The 16,925-nt window shown below is 40.5% G+C and overlaps 1 protein-coding gene across 1 annotated transcript in view; it reads right to left on the reverse strand.

Annotated features, from left to right (window-relative positions):
* OBI1 (ORC ubiquitin ligase 1) overlaps positions 1-16,210 on the reverse strand; it is a 40,468-nt gene extending 24,258 nt beyond the window's left edge. Inside the window, exons 1-3 of the mRNA XM_061133887.1 lie at positions 15,762-16,210; positions 3,524-3,659; positions 1,342-1,433 (exon numbers count right to left, since the gene is read on the reverse strand). Of these exons, the coding sequence (XP_060989870.1) occupies positions 1,342-1,433; positions 3,524-3,659; positions 15,762-15,833 (300 nt within the window). The 5' untranslated portion in view covers positions 15,834-16,210. The remainder of the gene's footprint in view (positions 1-1,341; positions 1,434-3,523; positions 3,660-15,761) is intronic.
* Between the last annotated feature and the right edge of the window lie 715 nt (positions 16,211-16,925).

The following is a 16,925-nucleotide window of genomic DNA, read 5'->3' on the forward strand; positions in this document are numbered from 1 at the left end:
CTATCACGATGTCAAATCACCTGCATGTCAAATCACATACAGAAAACAACTGCATGATCTCACATACATGTGGAATCTAAGAGAGTCAAACACATAAAAGCAGAGTTAAACAGTGGTTACCAAGCATGGAAGGTGGGGGAAATGGGGAGATGGTTCAAGGGGTACAGAGTTGCAGCTAGAGATAGTCTAGAGACCTACTATATAGCAATGATGACTATAGGTAATAATATTGTACGTCTACTGGACACTGCTGAGTAGATTTCAGGTGCCCTCACTGACCCCCCCTCCACACATACACAGTAACTATGTGAGATGGCTATGCTAATTAGTTTGACTGAAGTCATCACTTCACCATGTATATGTCTATCAAAACATGTTGTACACCTTAAATATACACCTTAATTTTTTTAAAACATGTTTTAAAAATTCAACAAACTTTTAAAAAATGTTTTTTAAAACATGCCAAAAAAAAAAACAATTAAGCAATAGCATATCTCAGACCAAAATCTCTTTGTCAGAAGCTGACATAAGTATATTTTCTTTACCAGAACTTATCAGACTTATAATTAGCAGTGAATTTACAAGTAGAAACAAATACAGAATGAAGGTTATAGTACTTGTTTGCATTCATAACACCTCATGGGGTTGGAAGACTGACTTCTACATGAGAGTTTCCTTTATCTCCCAACTTCTTGATGGAGCAACTTAAAAAATGATGTTTCTCACATATATACGGAATTTAGAAAGATGTTAACGATAACCCTATATGCAAAACAGAAAAAGAGACACAGATGTACAGAATAGACTTTTGGACTCTGTGGGAGAAGGCGAGGGTGGGATGTTTCGAGAGAACAGCATCGAAACATGTATATTATCTAGGATGAAACAGATCACCAGCCCAGGTTGGATGCGTGAGACAAGTGCTCGGGCCTGGTGCACTGGGAAGCCTCAGAGGGATCGGGTGGAGAGGGAGGTGGGAGGGGGGATCGGGATGGGGAATATATGTAAATCCATGGCTGATTCATGTCAATGCATGACAAAAACCACTACAATATTGTAAAGTAATTAGCCTCCAACTAATAAAAATAAATAGAAAAATAAAATAAAATATACAGAAAAGAAAAAAAAATGATGTTTCTGTTGAGGACAAATTTAAAATTAAAAGCAAGAAAAAGTTTCCATATTTGAAACAGGAAAGAAAAAAAGAATTCATCAAATAAGATATTTTTAAACTGGCATTTAAGATTTCATTGGATACTTATTCTAAGAAGTCCAGATTGATAGCTCAGTTTTACCTAGAATTCAATGCTGTCATCATTTAACATTTTACTTAGTATTTACCTCATATTCTTTGTGGAGTAATTCAAGTCTAGTTTTCCGAAGATGCTTCCTGACTGTATGGCTTAGCATAGGCTCACTTTCACTTGTTCCTCCTATAGGGACCAAAAAAAAAAAAAAAAAATCTAACCTTTCATTCTGATTTGGGTAGAATGAAAATTAAAATGAACCCTTTCCTTATTGTTCTATATAGTTCTCTAGCCTAATTCCTCTCCTTTTTCTTACATCCACTTGTGCTGCCATCCTTTTCTATACTTCAATTCTGAGAAAAAATAAGTAACACCATCAGAAATACCTTCAGTAAAATATCATGTTATGTTTACTTACCTGTGTATCTTACTAAACTCAATGAAGGCAAAGGCTATATTTTATTAACTCATTTGGACTATTGCAAATTTTGAATACCAGACAACTGTTAATGATAAAATCAGTGATTACATCTAACCAATAAGCTGTATAATTAAAATATTATGTGTTGTATAAATCAATATTATCTATATATAATTATCAAATATATTATCTTTATATAATATATATTATTATAACTAATGTATTCAAATATATAAAGTTACTAGTAACACAACTGAAAAGATGAATGTGTCTTTTCACTGACTAACAACCCAGTTATGATGGATTATAAATCACAGCATTAATTGTATGCCCACAATAACTCACATATACACACTCAAAATGTATTCTTCCTGAGAGCTCTTCACTTATCCTGTGGTTACCTTCTTTGTACTTCTTAGCATCATGATAACAAAGGCATTTACAAATGTTCTTTTTCACGGGACTCCATCCAAATGCAAGGAAGGATGAACCATTTTACTTCAGAGAAATTATGAAATATCACTTAGATACAAATGAATGAAGAAAGAAGGGATGTGAAAAGAAGCTGGGAAAAAACATTCAAATTATTTTAATCAACAAAGCTCATTGTCCGCAAGGAAAGATCTGACTCCTGGTAAAGATCAGTGCAGATAAAAAATTAGAGGCCGAGGGATTAACACTCCAGTTTGTAGCACAGCAGAGAAATATTCCTTTATAAGACTTCAACCAGGTACCCAAGAGAGAAACCTTGGAGCCACCTCTGATTCACTTTCAGATCGTTTAGTTTCAAAGTTCCAGTGGTGGTTCTTTCGTTCTAGCATATATATCTTTCTTTCTATTGTAAAAATTTTATATAAGTCCAATTTTCCCTAATTTGGGACTATTACAAAGATGAAAGGTTTTTCCCCTATGATTCATGCTATCATCAATTCACTTTCCATTTTTCCTAAAACAGAAACAAAAATCATTTTAACAATCTAAAAGAAATAACACTATAAAATCTCTTTAAATGGTTCATTTTCCAAGAATCTTCCAGCTCAAGTTTTATCCCTGCCACCTTCCCCCACCCCACTTTACCTATGTGACTGTAGCACTGAATGCTCTTTTTCATACCCTTAATCCAGATTCACATTCTCCCTCACCTGGGCAAGAGTCTGACCTACTCATGCCCTGTTTCTCCCCTGGAGCCCAAACTATGTACCATCACCTGAGTAATATTCCTAGCACACACTTTGGATTATGCCCACCTTACCCTTCTCACCCACACAGCAACTCCCTGATTTAGTCTGTCACTCAAGATGCTCTGTGCTAAAGTCTTAATTTACCTTTTCAGTCTTATTTCAACAGTCAGACCCAACTAGACTTTCCTGTTTCCCAACTGCAGTGAATGCTGCTCCCTCTACAAGAAATGGCCTCTCTCACCTCCACCAACTGAAAATTTATCTATCCTTAAATCTTAGAGGCCACTGATTCATGAATCCCTTCTCCATGTTCCCAGCTGAACTAGCTTGTTTGAACTCTGTGGGCCTTTTTGTTTGTCTGCTTTTTAAGCTGTTGGCTGAAGTTAGGAACTGGTGCACCCAAATAAATAAATAATTTTTTTTTTTTTAAATCTTCATCCACATGGACAGCCTCTACCAGAATCAAAGTTCCAGAAGGCTTTTCGATTTCTCACAGTGCTTCATGCTCCTCAGTTGCTCCACTTATATAGATTATGCCAAATGATCAATCCACCCAGTATGATACTGGCAAAATAACACCACCAAAAGTTGTCTATTTCAGTCTTCCTCCAAACAGACACTATTTAAACACTGTTTTAAATTAGTTTCTATATGTTTTTACAATAGACCCTTACCAATAATTTCTTTGCAAGGATTTTCAGGAGTGATGGGGACTCTGCAGGCTGGACATTGGCTATTATTCTTCAACCATAAGTCGATACAAACTGAACAAAATACATGGTTGTTGATGCATATGACAGGTTGGCGTACCTTTGAAAAAAGAAACACTACTTTTAGTACAGGGCAACAGTCATAATCAGAATCCCAACAGGTTTAGCTTAGGGCAAACATCGCTTCTCTAGAGTACAGCGGTAGGCGCTTTAAGAGGACATATCTAGTATTCATAAAAACACTGCTTCTGCTACCACAGTGTCTTACACACGTATAACAGTTACTAGCTTAGATATCTGGTCATAGAGATGGAAACTTTTGATACATTAAGAAATGGTTTTGTTTTGTTTCAAATCACACTTACTGCCAAAGAAAAAATGCATTTTGTTCCATTAAGGCTGGGGCAATAATTTTTCTTCAACTATTCTAGTCAAGGATTGTAAAATGTCAGATCTAGAAGGTTCTTTGAAGATTATTTAGTCCAGTCATCCATATGATGCTTGAAATCCTGCCCTCAATTCATTCCACTATATTACAGAACAATAGCAATCAACAATTTAGCACTGACGTCTTCCAAGAATGCCCTCAAAACCAGAGGCACAAAAGTTAAAACAACCCTAAAAGGCATGACATACACTCAAGTGGTTTACAATCTAAATAGCAAACAATGCTGACAGAAATACTGACGGACATCAAATAAATAAATCTTTGACTCAATGTAATCAAGTACAAATACTTTACATTTATAGTGTCTCATATTTCACAATGAGTTTTCCATGCATATCCTCTCTCTCTAATCCTGAAAGATAAACAGTAAATATACTTTACAAATAAGGAAACCAAGGTGAAGAGATCAGGTGGCTTGCTCGGGGTTAACGATGTAAGTGTTTCGTTTTGGCTGTGTGTAGCTGTTGTATCAGAGAGAAAATAGAAGAAAGAAGCTGATTTAGTTTTCTACCTGACTTTATACATTTGTTTACATATTTCTTATAAATCTGTACTTATCTCCCCTTTTAGAATGGAAACTCCGGAAGAGCAATAACTTCCTTCATCTCATTCACTTCTGAATCTCTAGTACCTAGGGACAGCCTAGTACACAGTAGGTACTCTAAAGGTTTGTTGAATAAAGTAATTGCTATTAAGACAGTATTTAAAATTCCACATATTGGGGAACTTGCCAGAGGGAATAATGACTGAATATTCTTCAAACAGCACAAATGTAACAAGATAAAACAAAAATAGAAAAGGACACAGAAACACTTAGGGTTTCACTTTATTTATGTGGTATTTTTACCGTGGGACTCAAAATACTTTATAGCCATTTTCAATATTTTGTTCTAATAATAAAAACACTACCACTGTAGAGTCCATCTGCATTAGGGACTAGAAGATCACGGGAAAGTGGAATGAGGAGAAGGAGAATGAAAGGCAGAACCACCACAAACCACTTTTCACAAACACTGATGCTGCTCTATTTGCCTCAGAAGGATACTGAGTATCTTGCCCACTAATTTGAAAGGGGTCCCAACCCTCAAAGAAACCACAAATGCACAACGATCCATGCCAGGCAGGTAGTCATTTTAAGTCTCCCTGCTCTCTGGGTTTAGTTTGGCTTTTCAAACATTCAGATGCTCCCATGATTCTGAACACTAACAGAAGAAAACTAAACAGAACAGATAACTCTGCACAGATTTAGACTTCCTCTTGGAGAAATACCAATTCTAATTCATTGAGTTCAACTGATTTGATAGGGCTGATTAAAACACAGACAGACAGACTTTCAAACAAAGTAAGACCATGAAGCACAGCACTCCTTCCAAAGCGCTCCTACCAACAACAAGGAGTGAGTCCTCATCTGGGAGGTACTCCTGGTCAGAGTCTCAAAAGGCAGACAAACCTGAACTCTCTCTGAAGGTTAGTTTTTTCTAAAAATTCATCTGTTTCTGAAGTCCAGACCATAACACATTCAAGGGTGTTTTAATCTTATCCCTAAGTCAGGAAATGTTTTCAGAACAAAAAATTCTCAAAGGAAGTACCAGGAAGATACTACTAAGCCTATCCGGTAGCTTCCCCAAACACAGGCACACAGACACACACACATACTCCACATTCCTATAAGGTTCCTGGCTGGATATGTACCCCCAAATTAAGATGGCTAGTTAACAGTTATCTCCTTGGACTTTTAGGGCAGTGAGTTTATTTCTGTTTTTAGTCATTAACTCATCTGAAAATGGATGAAAGTCAAAGGTGAAAACATAAAACTGTGCATATTAAGGGGATTCAAAACACTCTTCCACTCCATATTAGATGGCATTTTCTAATCGGTATTTTCTAAGTAAATGCTCTCATAACAAAGATTAAATATCTCCCCAAACTAAAAACTTCCCTGGTAGCTCAGCTGGTAAAGAATCCATCTGTAATGCAGGAGACCCTGGTTTGATTCCTGGGTCGGGAAGATCTGTTGGAGAAGGGACAGGCTACCCACTCCAGTATTCTTGGGCTTCCCTGGTGGCTCAGCTGGTAAAGAATCCTCCTGCAGTGTGGGAGACTTGGGTTCAATCCCTGGATTGGGAAGAACCCCTGGAGAAGAGAACAGCTACCCAGTATTCTGGCCTGGAGAATTCCAGGGACAGAGGAGCCTAGCAGGCTACATACCATGGGTCGCAAAGAGTCAAGACACAACTGACCAACTTTCACTGCAAAAAAGGCCTCACACATGGTGGAAATCAAGAATTCTGCTTTGGTCTGTTAAGTTTGTGATACCAACCTGGCTTTTAAATGGACAAGGCAAGGTCTGAGGATCACTGGCATAAAAGATGGCATTTAAAGGCATAGCACTGGAGAAGATCCCCTGCATGGGCAGAACAGTATACATTCCAGCACACAGAGGAAGGGGAGGAGCAACTGGAAAGGGGAAATGAGGAGGAGGGGCCTGTGTGGGAGGACAGGAGAACATGGTGTCACACAAGGAAGTTTGTCAAGAGTGGTCACGCATGTCAAATGTTGAAGAGAGACTGAATTTGATGAGGACAGAGAAGTGACTACAGGATTTAACTGCATGGAAGTCACTGTGGTCTGTAATTGACAAGCACTGTTTCCAGTGAATAGTGGGGATGGAAACTTGATTCGAGAGTGCAAGACAAGGAAAAGTGAAGAAATGAAGACAGAGACTACAGGCAGGTCATCTTTCATGTTTTGCTGTAAAGGAGAGAGGACAAAATGTGACCGCAGAAAGGAATGATAATGCGGATGGTACAGTAAAAGAGCAGGTATTAGTTAATGATGCAGGAAGACAGGGAGGGATCAACGTTGTTGTTGTTAACAGCAACGTTGTTAAGCAGTCAAGAGGGGAATGAGATCCAAAGCACAAGCAGGGAGATTGTGGCTCATATGGAGTGAGGAGCTACCTTTCAATTTAACAAAAGGGAAGAAAGACCAAAGCTATAAGAACAAACACAAAGAGGATGGAAGATCTGTTGATGGAAAGATGAGAGAACTCAACTACTTTTACTTTGTCATCAAATAGGAGGTGAGGTTACTAGCGGCAAGTGGGAAGCAGGGAGGAATATCAACTGGAGAAAATAGACTAAAGCAATTATTTTGAAAGGTAAGAAAGTACATTCACTAGGGTCATGCATGGAGCAGGATGGTCAAACGCTGCTGAGTCTGTGGGTGTCAACGATGACATGAAAAGGCTGAAGTAACACTGGAGGAGTCGGTGTGATGAGAAGAGGAGCAGAAAGTGAGATGCTCACAATCAAATCACAGGAGGTGGTCCAGCTGCTTTCCCTAAAGTCTTGTCCTGGGACATCTTACCTGACAAAGTTCTATCTGCTCTCAATTTCATGTATTACACAGTGTCACCATCTTTTCCACAGTAATAGTTCCTGAGAAGCCTCTGCAACTGGATCTCAGTAAGTGGCAGAGCTTAGGCTTCAAAAGAAACCTGGGGCCGACTCCAGCTCTACTACTTATTGAGCTGTTTGCTTTGGATTAGCCCGTTAGTTAAACAATGGCATCAGTTTCCTGTTCTGAAATATATGGTTTAACCTAGTGCACTTTTCATTCAGCTGTTGTTTAAGATTTAATAATATAAACATGTAAGCACAGAGACTTCCACTTAGCAATTCCTCAAGAGAAAAGAAAGAAAAGGAAAAGAAAAGAAAGAAGGGTGGGGGGAGGGAGACAAGGACTATAGTCACATGCCCAGAAGCCAACTCCATGTAGGGATCTTAAAGCTGCCCCGACCACAGTATGCCCAAAGACAAGCCCAGCATCCACACATTCACCCCGCTCCTGTACTCCCTCTTGTCTAAGTTAATGGCATCTCCACCTCACCCCTTGGTCTAGAATACTCAGAGGTGTCTCTGACTCACCCTTTTTACTCACCTTCACCATCCAATCTGGCACCAAATTCTGGTATCATGTATCAGTCTAAAAAGCCAGGGATTTTAAGATATATCCATATCTTATGTATCACCAGGAAAAAAGGATGAAAAATGTAAGATACTGGAGTGGGTAGCCTGTCCCTTCTTCAGGAGATCTTCCCAACACAGGGATCAAACCCAGGTCTCCCGCATCGCAAACGAAACCTTTACCAGCTGATCCACAAAGGAAGCTCTGTAAGATGCCACTGCTTATAAAATACAACCAGACTCCAGAGACGGTATAATGTGGGGAAATAAAGTATATCCCCAAATAGTCAAAATGTGGCAAACCTACCACTAAATGTTCTTTTACTTACTATCTATCCCTTCTTTTTCCATCTTCAACTCAATGAGTTCAGGTTTCCCTTCTCTTACCCCAATTACTGCAATGACCTCCTCCAAGCATCCTTGCTGCCACATGTTCACTCCTGTCCACCTTTCATACTGATGCCAGAGCCCACCCAGCTACAATACAGAGCACTGCTCTCCTGCAAAACAACTTTTTCCCCTACTCACAGTTTTGAGTACAGCATCCAAAGAATAATGCAATCTGTTTCTTAAATGGCCATTTTTTTTGATCCATTTCAATACTGGACAAAACCAATACTTCAACCACATAGATATACACCTGATATTCATCAAAAAGAATATGAAGAACAGAGATTTATTATTTACTGGGCTCTCATTTTTTAGCTTGATATGTTCTGCTGGCCTGCAACTTACCCAATCAAAATAAAATCCTTCCCGTCTTTTGAGATGAAAATCAAAGTTTACCTCCTCTGTGAGGCCTTCACTAATCTTTTTTTAGAATTAATTGGATCCTTATCGAATTCTCATAAGGGCATTTCTTATGCACTGATTTAATGTTCACTGGACTTGAAAAATTGTTTATATCCTGCTTTCCATATTAGATTTTAGGCTCTCTGGGGGCAGGGGCACTGTCCTGCTCATCTTTGTGTCCACCAGCAACAACTTATACAATGTACACTCTAATATTAATTTAAGTGAATTTTGATGTATTAAAATGAAAGGCTAATACTCCTAAAAGCATCTCAAGAAGCAAAAGGTCAACAACCACTACCAAGTTTTGAAAAAGTGAAAGTTTAACCTTTCCATTTAATTTGTCAAAATGATACAGAAGAACAACCACAGGCAGACTACTTGGCTCTGTCAGCTGAAAGCCGCTGGCAATGTCACCCAAAGGAGAGTCGTTTCCACTGTCAATACCTGGTATTATCACCACCACTGTGTTGGATTTTGAAACAGCTGACTAGTTCATTTCTTTGGATCATGTACATATCAGATGAAGATTTCTAGACAAATGTTTAAATTAGGAGAACAGGAACCAATAAATGAGAAAGAACTACTAGAACAAATTACTTGTTATTTATTTGACCATAAACTATAAAAACAAAATACAAAGAATGTAGCCCTCCCTCAACTCCTGTCCACCCATCTCCTCTACTCAGAGGAGTATATATTATAGCATATATGCTATTATATATATATATATAATATATATGCTATTATATATATCTTATATATATAATAGCAAAACACACACAAATAATTTTCTTTAATAAGATCTTCTCAAGATACAAAATAGTCATAATCTGCCTATGTTATTAGACTTTTTATCCTATTTACTCTCAAATGAGATCTGTAGCATTAACATAGTAAGCACTCTTATGAAAAAAACATGCTAGACAACAATGGCAAAGATAAGTGGCATGTACAACTCCAAACTCATCTGGAGTAAGCATGCTGAAGTGATATCCCAGGGTGATGCCCAGTGAAGCTGGTGAGGAGGAGGAAAAGGAGAAAGAGAAGATGAAGGAAGGTGTGAAAAGAAGGCTCTTCTCTCACTGGAATGGACCTGAGGAGGCAGTCCTAGGTACAAGAAATATTAGCCCAATAATACATAATCCTACTATGTAGTGTCTTTCATCTGAAGACGTTTCAGTTTTGAGAGACTTTACCACCAAAATCCCTTTCTTAAAAAGCAAACATCTGGAAGGAGTCATGCCTAAAGGTGCTGTCCATTAATATCCATCCTGTGCTTAGTCACTCAGTTGTGTCTGACTCTTTGTGACTCCATGGACTGTGGTCCACAAGGCTCCCTGTCCCTGTAATTCTCCAGGTAAGAATACTGAAGTGGGTTGCCATTCCCTCCTCCAGGTGATATTCCCAACCCACAGACTGAACCCAGGTCTTCGGCACTGCAGGCAGATTCTTCACTGTCTGAGCCACGGGGGAAGCCAAAATCTATCCTAGACTTTCCTAACAGGAGTTACACATTGGTCTAGGGCAGGGTTTGTCAATTTTGGCACTACTGACATTTTGGAACAAAAAGTTTTGTGTTGTAGAAGGCTGTCCTATGTATTATAGAATGTTTAGCTAGCAGCACCCTGAGGCTCTGTCTACTAGATGTGAGTAGCACCGCTCTGAAGACAATCAGAAGTGTCTCTGGACAATGCTAAAGGTCTCTGTGGAACGAAATGCACTCCCATCCGGTTGAGAACTGCTGGTCTGGGAAATGTACATGAATTTCCCTAACAATCTAATGGGGTTGATAGTATCAAATTAATTTGCAGCCAGTGGAAACTGAGACTCAAGGAAATAATGATACGTGTTCTAAGTGGTAGAGCCAGCATTCGACTACCATTAAACATGCAAATTGAGTGCTCTTTCAATTAAGAAATAGTTCTTTCTTCCTGAGAGCAAGTTTAGTAAATAATAATCAGGGAGTAAGAAATAGACTAAACACACCTGAAAGAATTGAGACACTGGGATCAGCAGGGATTGCAGAAAAGATACCGTATTGATGGAGGTGATGCAAGGGAAAAGGCTGTAAATAAACTTTACCAACTGGTCTGGCAAATACATTTAAAATCAATTTCTCTGCTCTTCAGTCACCTTTACCAGAGACTAGAGCTAACCTTTCTTTTCCCTTCTCTTGCACCAATATCAAAACTTCATGGGTTTCACTGCTGCTGCTAAGTCACATCAGTCGTGTCTGACTCTGTGCGACACCATAGATGGCAGCCCACTAGGCTCCTGTCCCTGGGATTCTCCAGGCAGGAATACTGGAGTGGGTTGCCATTTCCCTCTCCAATGCATAAAAGTGAAGTCGCTCAGTCGTGTCCTACTCTTAGCGACCCCATGGACTGTAGCCTACCAGGCTCCTCCGTCCATGGGATTTCTCAGGCAAGAGTACTGGAATGGGGTGCCATTGCCTTCTCTGATGGGTTTCACTAGAGGAGACCTATTACAGAAAGACTGAAGAACAAAGCTGAGGGATAAATGACTGTAGGAAGAGCCTACCTTCTCAACCTTACAAATTTGGCAATTTTAAAAAACAAAATTCCTGGATTGCTCTTGCTATGTTGCAAGAAATCTTTGGCTCTGGGCCAGAATTTAGGACTAGAACTTTAAAACTGTGTGATCCTGAGAACTAAGCTACTTAATGCCTATTGGTCTGGGTCTCCACTTCGGTCTGGGTTAGAAAGAAAGATAATACACCTCCTCTCTCCCACCTTTATCCCTACCCAAAAGGCTTTAAGGATAAACTGGAATCATATTTGTGAAGTAAATTATATGCCACCTATTATATGCCAAACTTGAAAATTACTAGAATATATCAACACTTTTTTGAACTAATTTTTATTATACTCTATGTGAAAACACAATATTGCTATACTTTTCTGGAAGTGTCTGCATTCTTGAAGCTTATTTTAATCTAGATTAGGAAGAAAAAGCAGAACTTATACTCCACATGGCTTTTTTTCAATGCAAACTACTTGGGATGATTATGTACAAGGCTGGTTCTTAAATACAGTCTTGGGAACTGAGGGACAATCAGGACTCAACCATGGACTTAATGTACTAAGGAGGATGGCTCGCTGGCCAATCAAGCGGCCCTGATGAGCACTGATTAATGAATTTAGTCACCAAGAGTTAGAATGCTAGGTTGCTAAGGTGTTACCTCTAGCCCTATGTTGGCAACCTTTTAAATCAATGATATGCATAGAAAGCAAAGCAAGAAGTCCTCCCTTAAAGAAGGGTTCTTTCCCATAGTATTCCCAGTAGAAAACAATCTAGCCTACTACTGGACACATGGTAAGAAAGCTAATTTCATTTCTGATTATTTTAGCCAGAAAGTTTCCATTTATATTAAGTATAAATCTTAATGTAGTAGAGCTACAAAAAGTTTGATTTACTTCCAAACAAAAATATTTTTAATTATTTAATGATTTGCTCTCATGTCTGTTCACTCCAACACTATTCTGTTCCATCTATATTCCAACCTCAATTTCAAATCCTTTCCAGCCGATTTCAAATACTTCAGTTTATGTATATTTATCTTAGAGGGTGGTGCCTGAATCTGGATTCATACTCAAGTGAGAAATAACTGGATATGCTATGTCACTGTTAAAGGGTATCAGAAGTCTAGTCGCTTGCCACTTCTCTCGAGAAACTCCTTTGTCCTTTGATTAAAACCAACTGCAGTCCACATCTGGCTGTCACTCGTGGCAAAACGCAGAGTCGGTCAATAAAACTATCACGTGCAACAATTTCTTTTCACAGCTTGAATCCTAATTGAAGAGATAAAAGCCTGGAATTATCTAGAGATAAACTGGTCTGTAGAATTCTGGCAGCAGTACCAAAATGTCACTTAACATATCCTGGGCTGGATCATTTCAGCTTGCTGGCCTACTAGCCCAAGGTACGGGAAAAAATTAAAGCCGAATAGGCCAGAAAGTGTTAGGTATGAATTGTCCCACATGGTGTACTTCACCATTCCAGGTCACACAGAGCTCTTACTTACAATATTGGCAAGGTTGCTAAACACTGAACAGAGATAATCCAGCTTTAAGACTAAGGTAGAGCTGGGGGTGGCAAATGGAAAATGTTCAAACTTTTCAATTTTAAGTACATGTGTATTGAAAAGGCAAAGCATTAACCACATACATATTTGGGCTATCTTGACTACTGCTCCCTGCCATTCTTCCTCACCTTCACCCTCATTCCAAGCAGCAACTATCTTATCTCTTCAAATTCAAAGTCTCTCCCACCCCTGTTTTCCTTAAGTAATATGCATCTTTTTCTTTTTTTAACAGTAACTCTTCAGGGATAATGGTCCCTAATTCTGTTGAAAAATAAAAAATGAAGACTTGTTAACTCTGTAAGGGACAAATGGCGAGAGTAGCAAAAGATGAGGCCTAGCCAGGAAGGACTTGAAGGCAGACTCCAGAGGTAGCCAGAAATGTCAGTATCAGGGAGACGGAAGGCTGTCTCCAGCACCCCATAAATACAGGTGTGGAGGGGGGGAGGCTGAGTAGCACAAGCAGATCAGATTTGCTTTAACTACACAAAAGGCAACAGGAATATGGACAACAAAAATCAATGGATGTACTGTGGCAATTTCCAGACCAAATAGGTCCTACTCGTCTGGAAATTTAAATCTTCATCAAGTGAGTGTACTGGCCTCAGGAAGCAACTGGGAAGAGCAGGGACTGAAAAGGTTGGTTTCCTCATTTTTGAGGGTCTGCCTGCCTCAGTGCCCATAACAAAGGTTCACATTTCTTAAATGATAAGTGTCAGGATTCACGCTGTGTAATGTATGTGTTTAGTCACTCAGCCATGTCCGACTCTTTGCGACCCCATGGACTGCAGCCTGTCAGGCTCCTCTGTCCACGGAGATTCTACAGGCAAGAGGTTGTTATGCCATCCTCCAGCGGATCTTTTCAACCCAGGGACTGAACCCAGGTCTCCCGCATTGTAGGTGGATTCTTTACTGTCTGAGCCACCAAGGAAGCCCTAATACTATTATTATTCCCACTGTACAGATAAGGAAACTGCCCTTAGGGACGTTAAGTAACTTGTATAAATTAAGTAACTTGTATAGAATCAGTTAAGTGGAAGACCTGGATTAGAACTTAGTCTGAATACAGTACTCAGGGCGTCAACCAACTGCGCTTTTTTGTCTCCATAGTAGACGTAAGAAAATGTCTATTTACAAATCATTAACCTTTTGTTATTAGATTTAATTCTAGAATACAGCTAACCAGTATAGGAGGGAAAAATTCACCAAAAGTGTCTGCTGTTATGCAAGAGTTCAGCTGAGTTTTTGGATGTAACTTACTGAAGACACAAATGCTAAGAGAGGTTCAAATGCTGGAGACGCTATGCCTTAGTTTCCTTACCTGAAAAATGGGGAAACCAGCCCTACCTTTCTCATAGCACTGGTGACAGTGGTAAATGAAACAATAAAACGCATACAAAAGCATTCTGTAATCTGCAAATCACTACATTCTATTAGTTATCATTTTTGTTAAAACACAGAAAGCATAGGCGTGGAAAATCAACCAGGCAGAAGACATCTTTAACACTGCCTATTAACTAATGGAAACTAGATATAAAGTACACAACTACAACCAAGTGAAAATTATTTCCCAAGGATATTTTATCAGCCTTTTAACAGGCTACTGTTGCGAGTAAATTCACTCAGAAGTTAACTTGTGGAACTTCAGGTCAGGAGCCAAATGTAGACTGCAACAAACAGAAACATCTTCTCCTCCCAGCTACCAAGGTAGGCAGTAGTGCAAAGTGCCAAGCTCAAATAACCCTCCAAAGGCCATTCTTAAGCTCTCCAGTCAGAGCTGATCTAACGATCTCTATATCCCCTCACAGCATCTTTGCTATTTCCTTGGCATTTCATTCTGATGGATATCAAGAGCTATCAGCTTCTCCCAAGCCTGACTTCCTACTACTTCCTGAACTCAGAAAATTCACATAGACTTAAAGCAGACGATTAGATGATCATACTGACTGGCACTCAAATGCTTGCTCCATGAAGTCTGTATTTCTTAACGCTATGCCTGTGGCTGCAGTTTCAGTGTGGGGCGTAAACACATCACATTCACACATATCCCACAAATGTATAAACAATTCACCGTGGCGCGGGGGTGGGGGGGGGGGGGTAAGTTTCTTTTGGACCTACATAGTAAAACAATATATTCTTTTAAAAACCGAACGGGAGGCACAAATGGAAATGAGAGGAGACAAAAGCATGAGAACCTTCAAAACTCCGTTTCTAATTCAGAACTCATAACTTTCTCCACCTGGTTTCACAAACACGGTAGACACCTCTTGCATCACAAGAGAGGGTATTCTACCTCGTGGCTGATCCGTTCTTGGAATTAAAGACCACATCTCCCATTCTAAACGTCATTCGGGGGTACTTACTATTTACTTTTTCAAATTTTGAACCCAGAGCAAAGGCCACTCTCAAGGCCGAGTGAAGTAAAGAAAATTATCTTGAAAATGGAAAAGCCTCCCCAGCCAGCACCGAAGGCCCAAGAACAAAACACTTTAGTTCGTGCAAGGGACGAAGGAACCGTCGCGAGGTTCCCAGAAAACGTGATTTCAGCCGCGATGGGGTGGCACCGGGGGGGCGTGAATTGCGGGGATTCATTTCTGATCAGGCCTCCTTCGACGCCGAGTCACCCGGCTGAGGCCATCCTTCTTCCCCAACCCAGGCCGCTGTCATCCTCCTCCGAAAGGCGCACAGATGACCCCGTGAGTCCCGACGCGTCCCCTCTGTCCCCCGGGGACGCGGCCTCCCTGGCCAGAGGAGAACGCGGGGTCGGCGTCCTCTCCCAGCCGGGCGCCTCGCGCCGCGTTTCCGCCACACACCCAGCCAGCCCTGGGCTCCGGAGGGCCCCTGCACACCCAACCCCGATTAGGAGCCGTGTCAGGAATCACCCATTACCTTCCCCAAGCAGATGTGACATGTGATGGGCAGAGTGAGCGACAATGTAACGTTCTGCACGGTCTGAGCCATGGCAGCGTTCAGAATCCCGCCAACACGGAAGTCCCGCCGACCGCGGCTTCTCTCAGCGACTGAGGCCGCGCGAGGCCGGCTACGGCGGCCGGGCAGGGCCACGACGCGCCAGCCGCGGAAACGAAAACGCGCTTTCCCAACGGGCGGCCGCCGGCGTCTGGTCCCTTCCTCCTTTCCTTCCTTTTTAGTTCGAAAACAAACTTTCCTCGGTTGGGAAGCTGCAAGGATTCCTGAGAACGGGAAGGAAGGCTGGTTACTACGGGCGTCGAGGATCTTGAAAGTGTAAATGAAAGTTTGAATGGTAGCGAAAGGAGAGGAAGGATGCGGAAAGGCGATGTGAAATCCCAGAATCTTTCCCGGAAGATGGGGAGTTGGGGGAGAGTTTTCCGCCTAAAGATTAAACCTGACAGTCTGCAAACGCGGCGCAGTCAAACACGGAAGAGGAAAGACATTGTCTCTACGTTTAAATTTTTCCAAACAACTTCGTGCGCTCAGCTCCCTTTACATTCTTTAATGATGTAATGTCACCTTAAAAACGACACGGGGTGATTATCTCATTTGTTTCAGAAACGTTTTGGGTACATTAATCGCTGCTCTCCGTGAAGACATGCTTTCACTGTTGGTTCTCCTGTAGTTTCTATCTGAAAGAGACTTAACGATCAGAGCCGTGGACTGTGGTTTACACCCACATGTGAGAAAGCTGCTAATAGTGTGAACCATCCACACTCCCCTACAGCAGTCGCACAAGCGTTTAATTCTTCATCTCAGGCGCCTGGCTGGGAATGAAATGTACCACTAGGCTGTTAAGCTCTGAAGAAGAATGTGAGGCTGTAAGTTAGCACTTCCTACCAATGAAAACAAAACTAAAAGTTCCTAAGTAAATCTTGAGTATAAATAACAGATTTGGAGTTTAACTGCAATATAAGTAAGGAAGAGCCAATGTGATCAATTTATGTAAACAAGTGCAACCTGTGAACAAGGAGATTTAGAAACAAAACAGTGTAACTATTTTTAGTACTCTTTTTGCAGGGGAGAGCAGTATAATTACAAGAAGCAATCTCATGGATAAAAGAAAGGGATTCTGCAGCTGGA

Source organism: Dama dama, chromosome 30, assembly GCF_033118175.1.
Source record: "Dama dama isolate Ldn47 chromosome 30, ASM3311817v1, whole genome shotgun sequence".
NCBI lineage: Eukaryota > Metazoa > Chordata > Mammalia > Artiodactyla > Cervidae > Dama > Dama dama.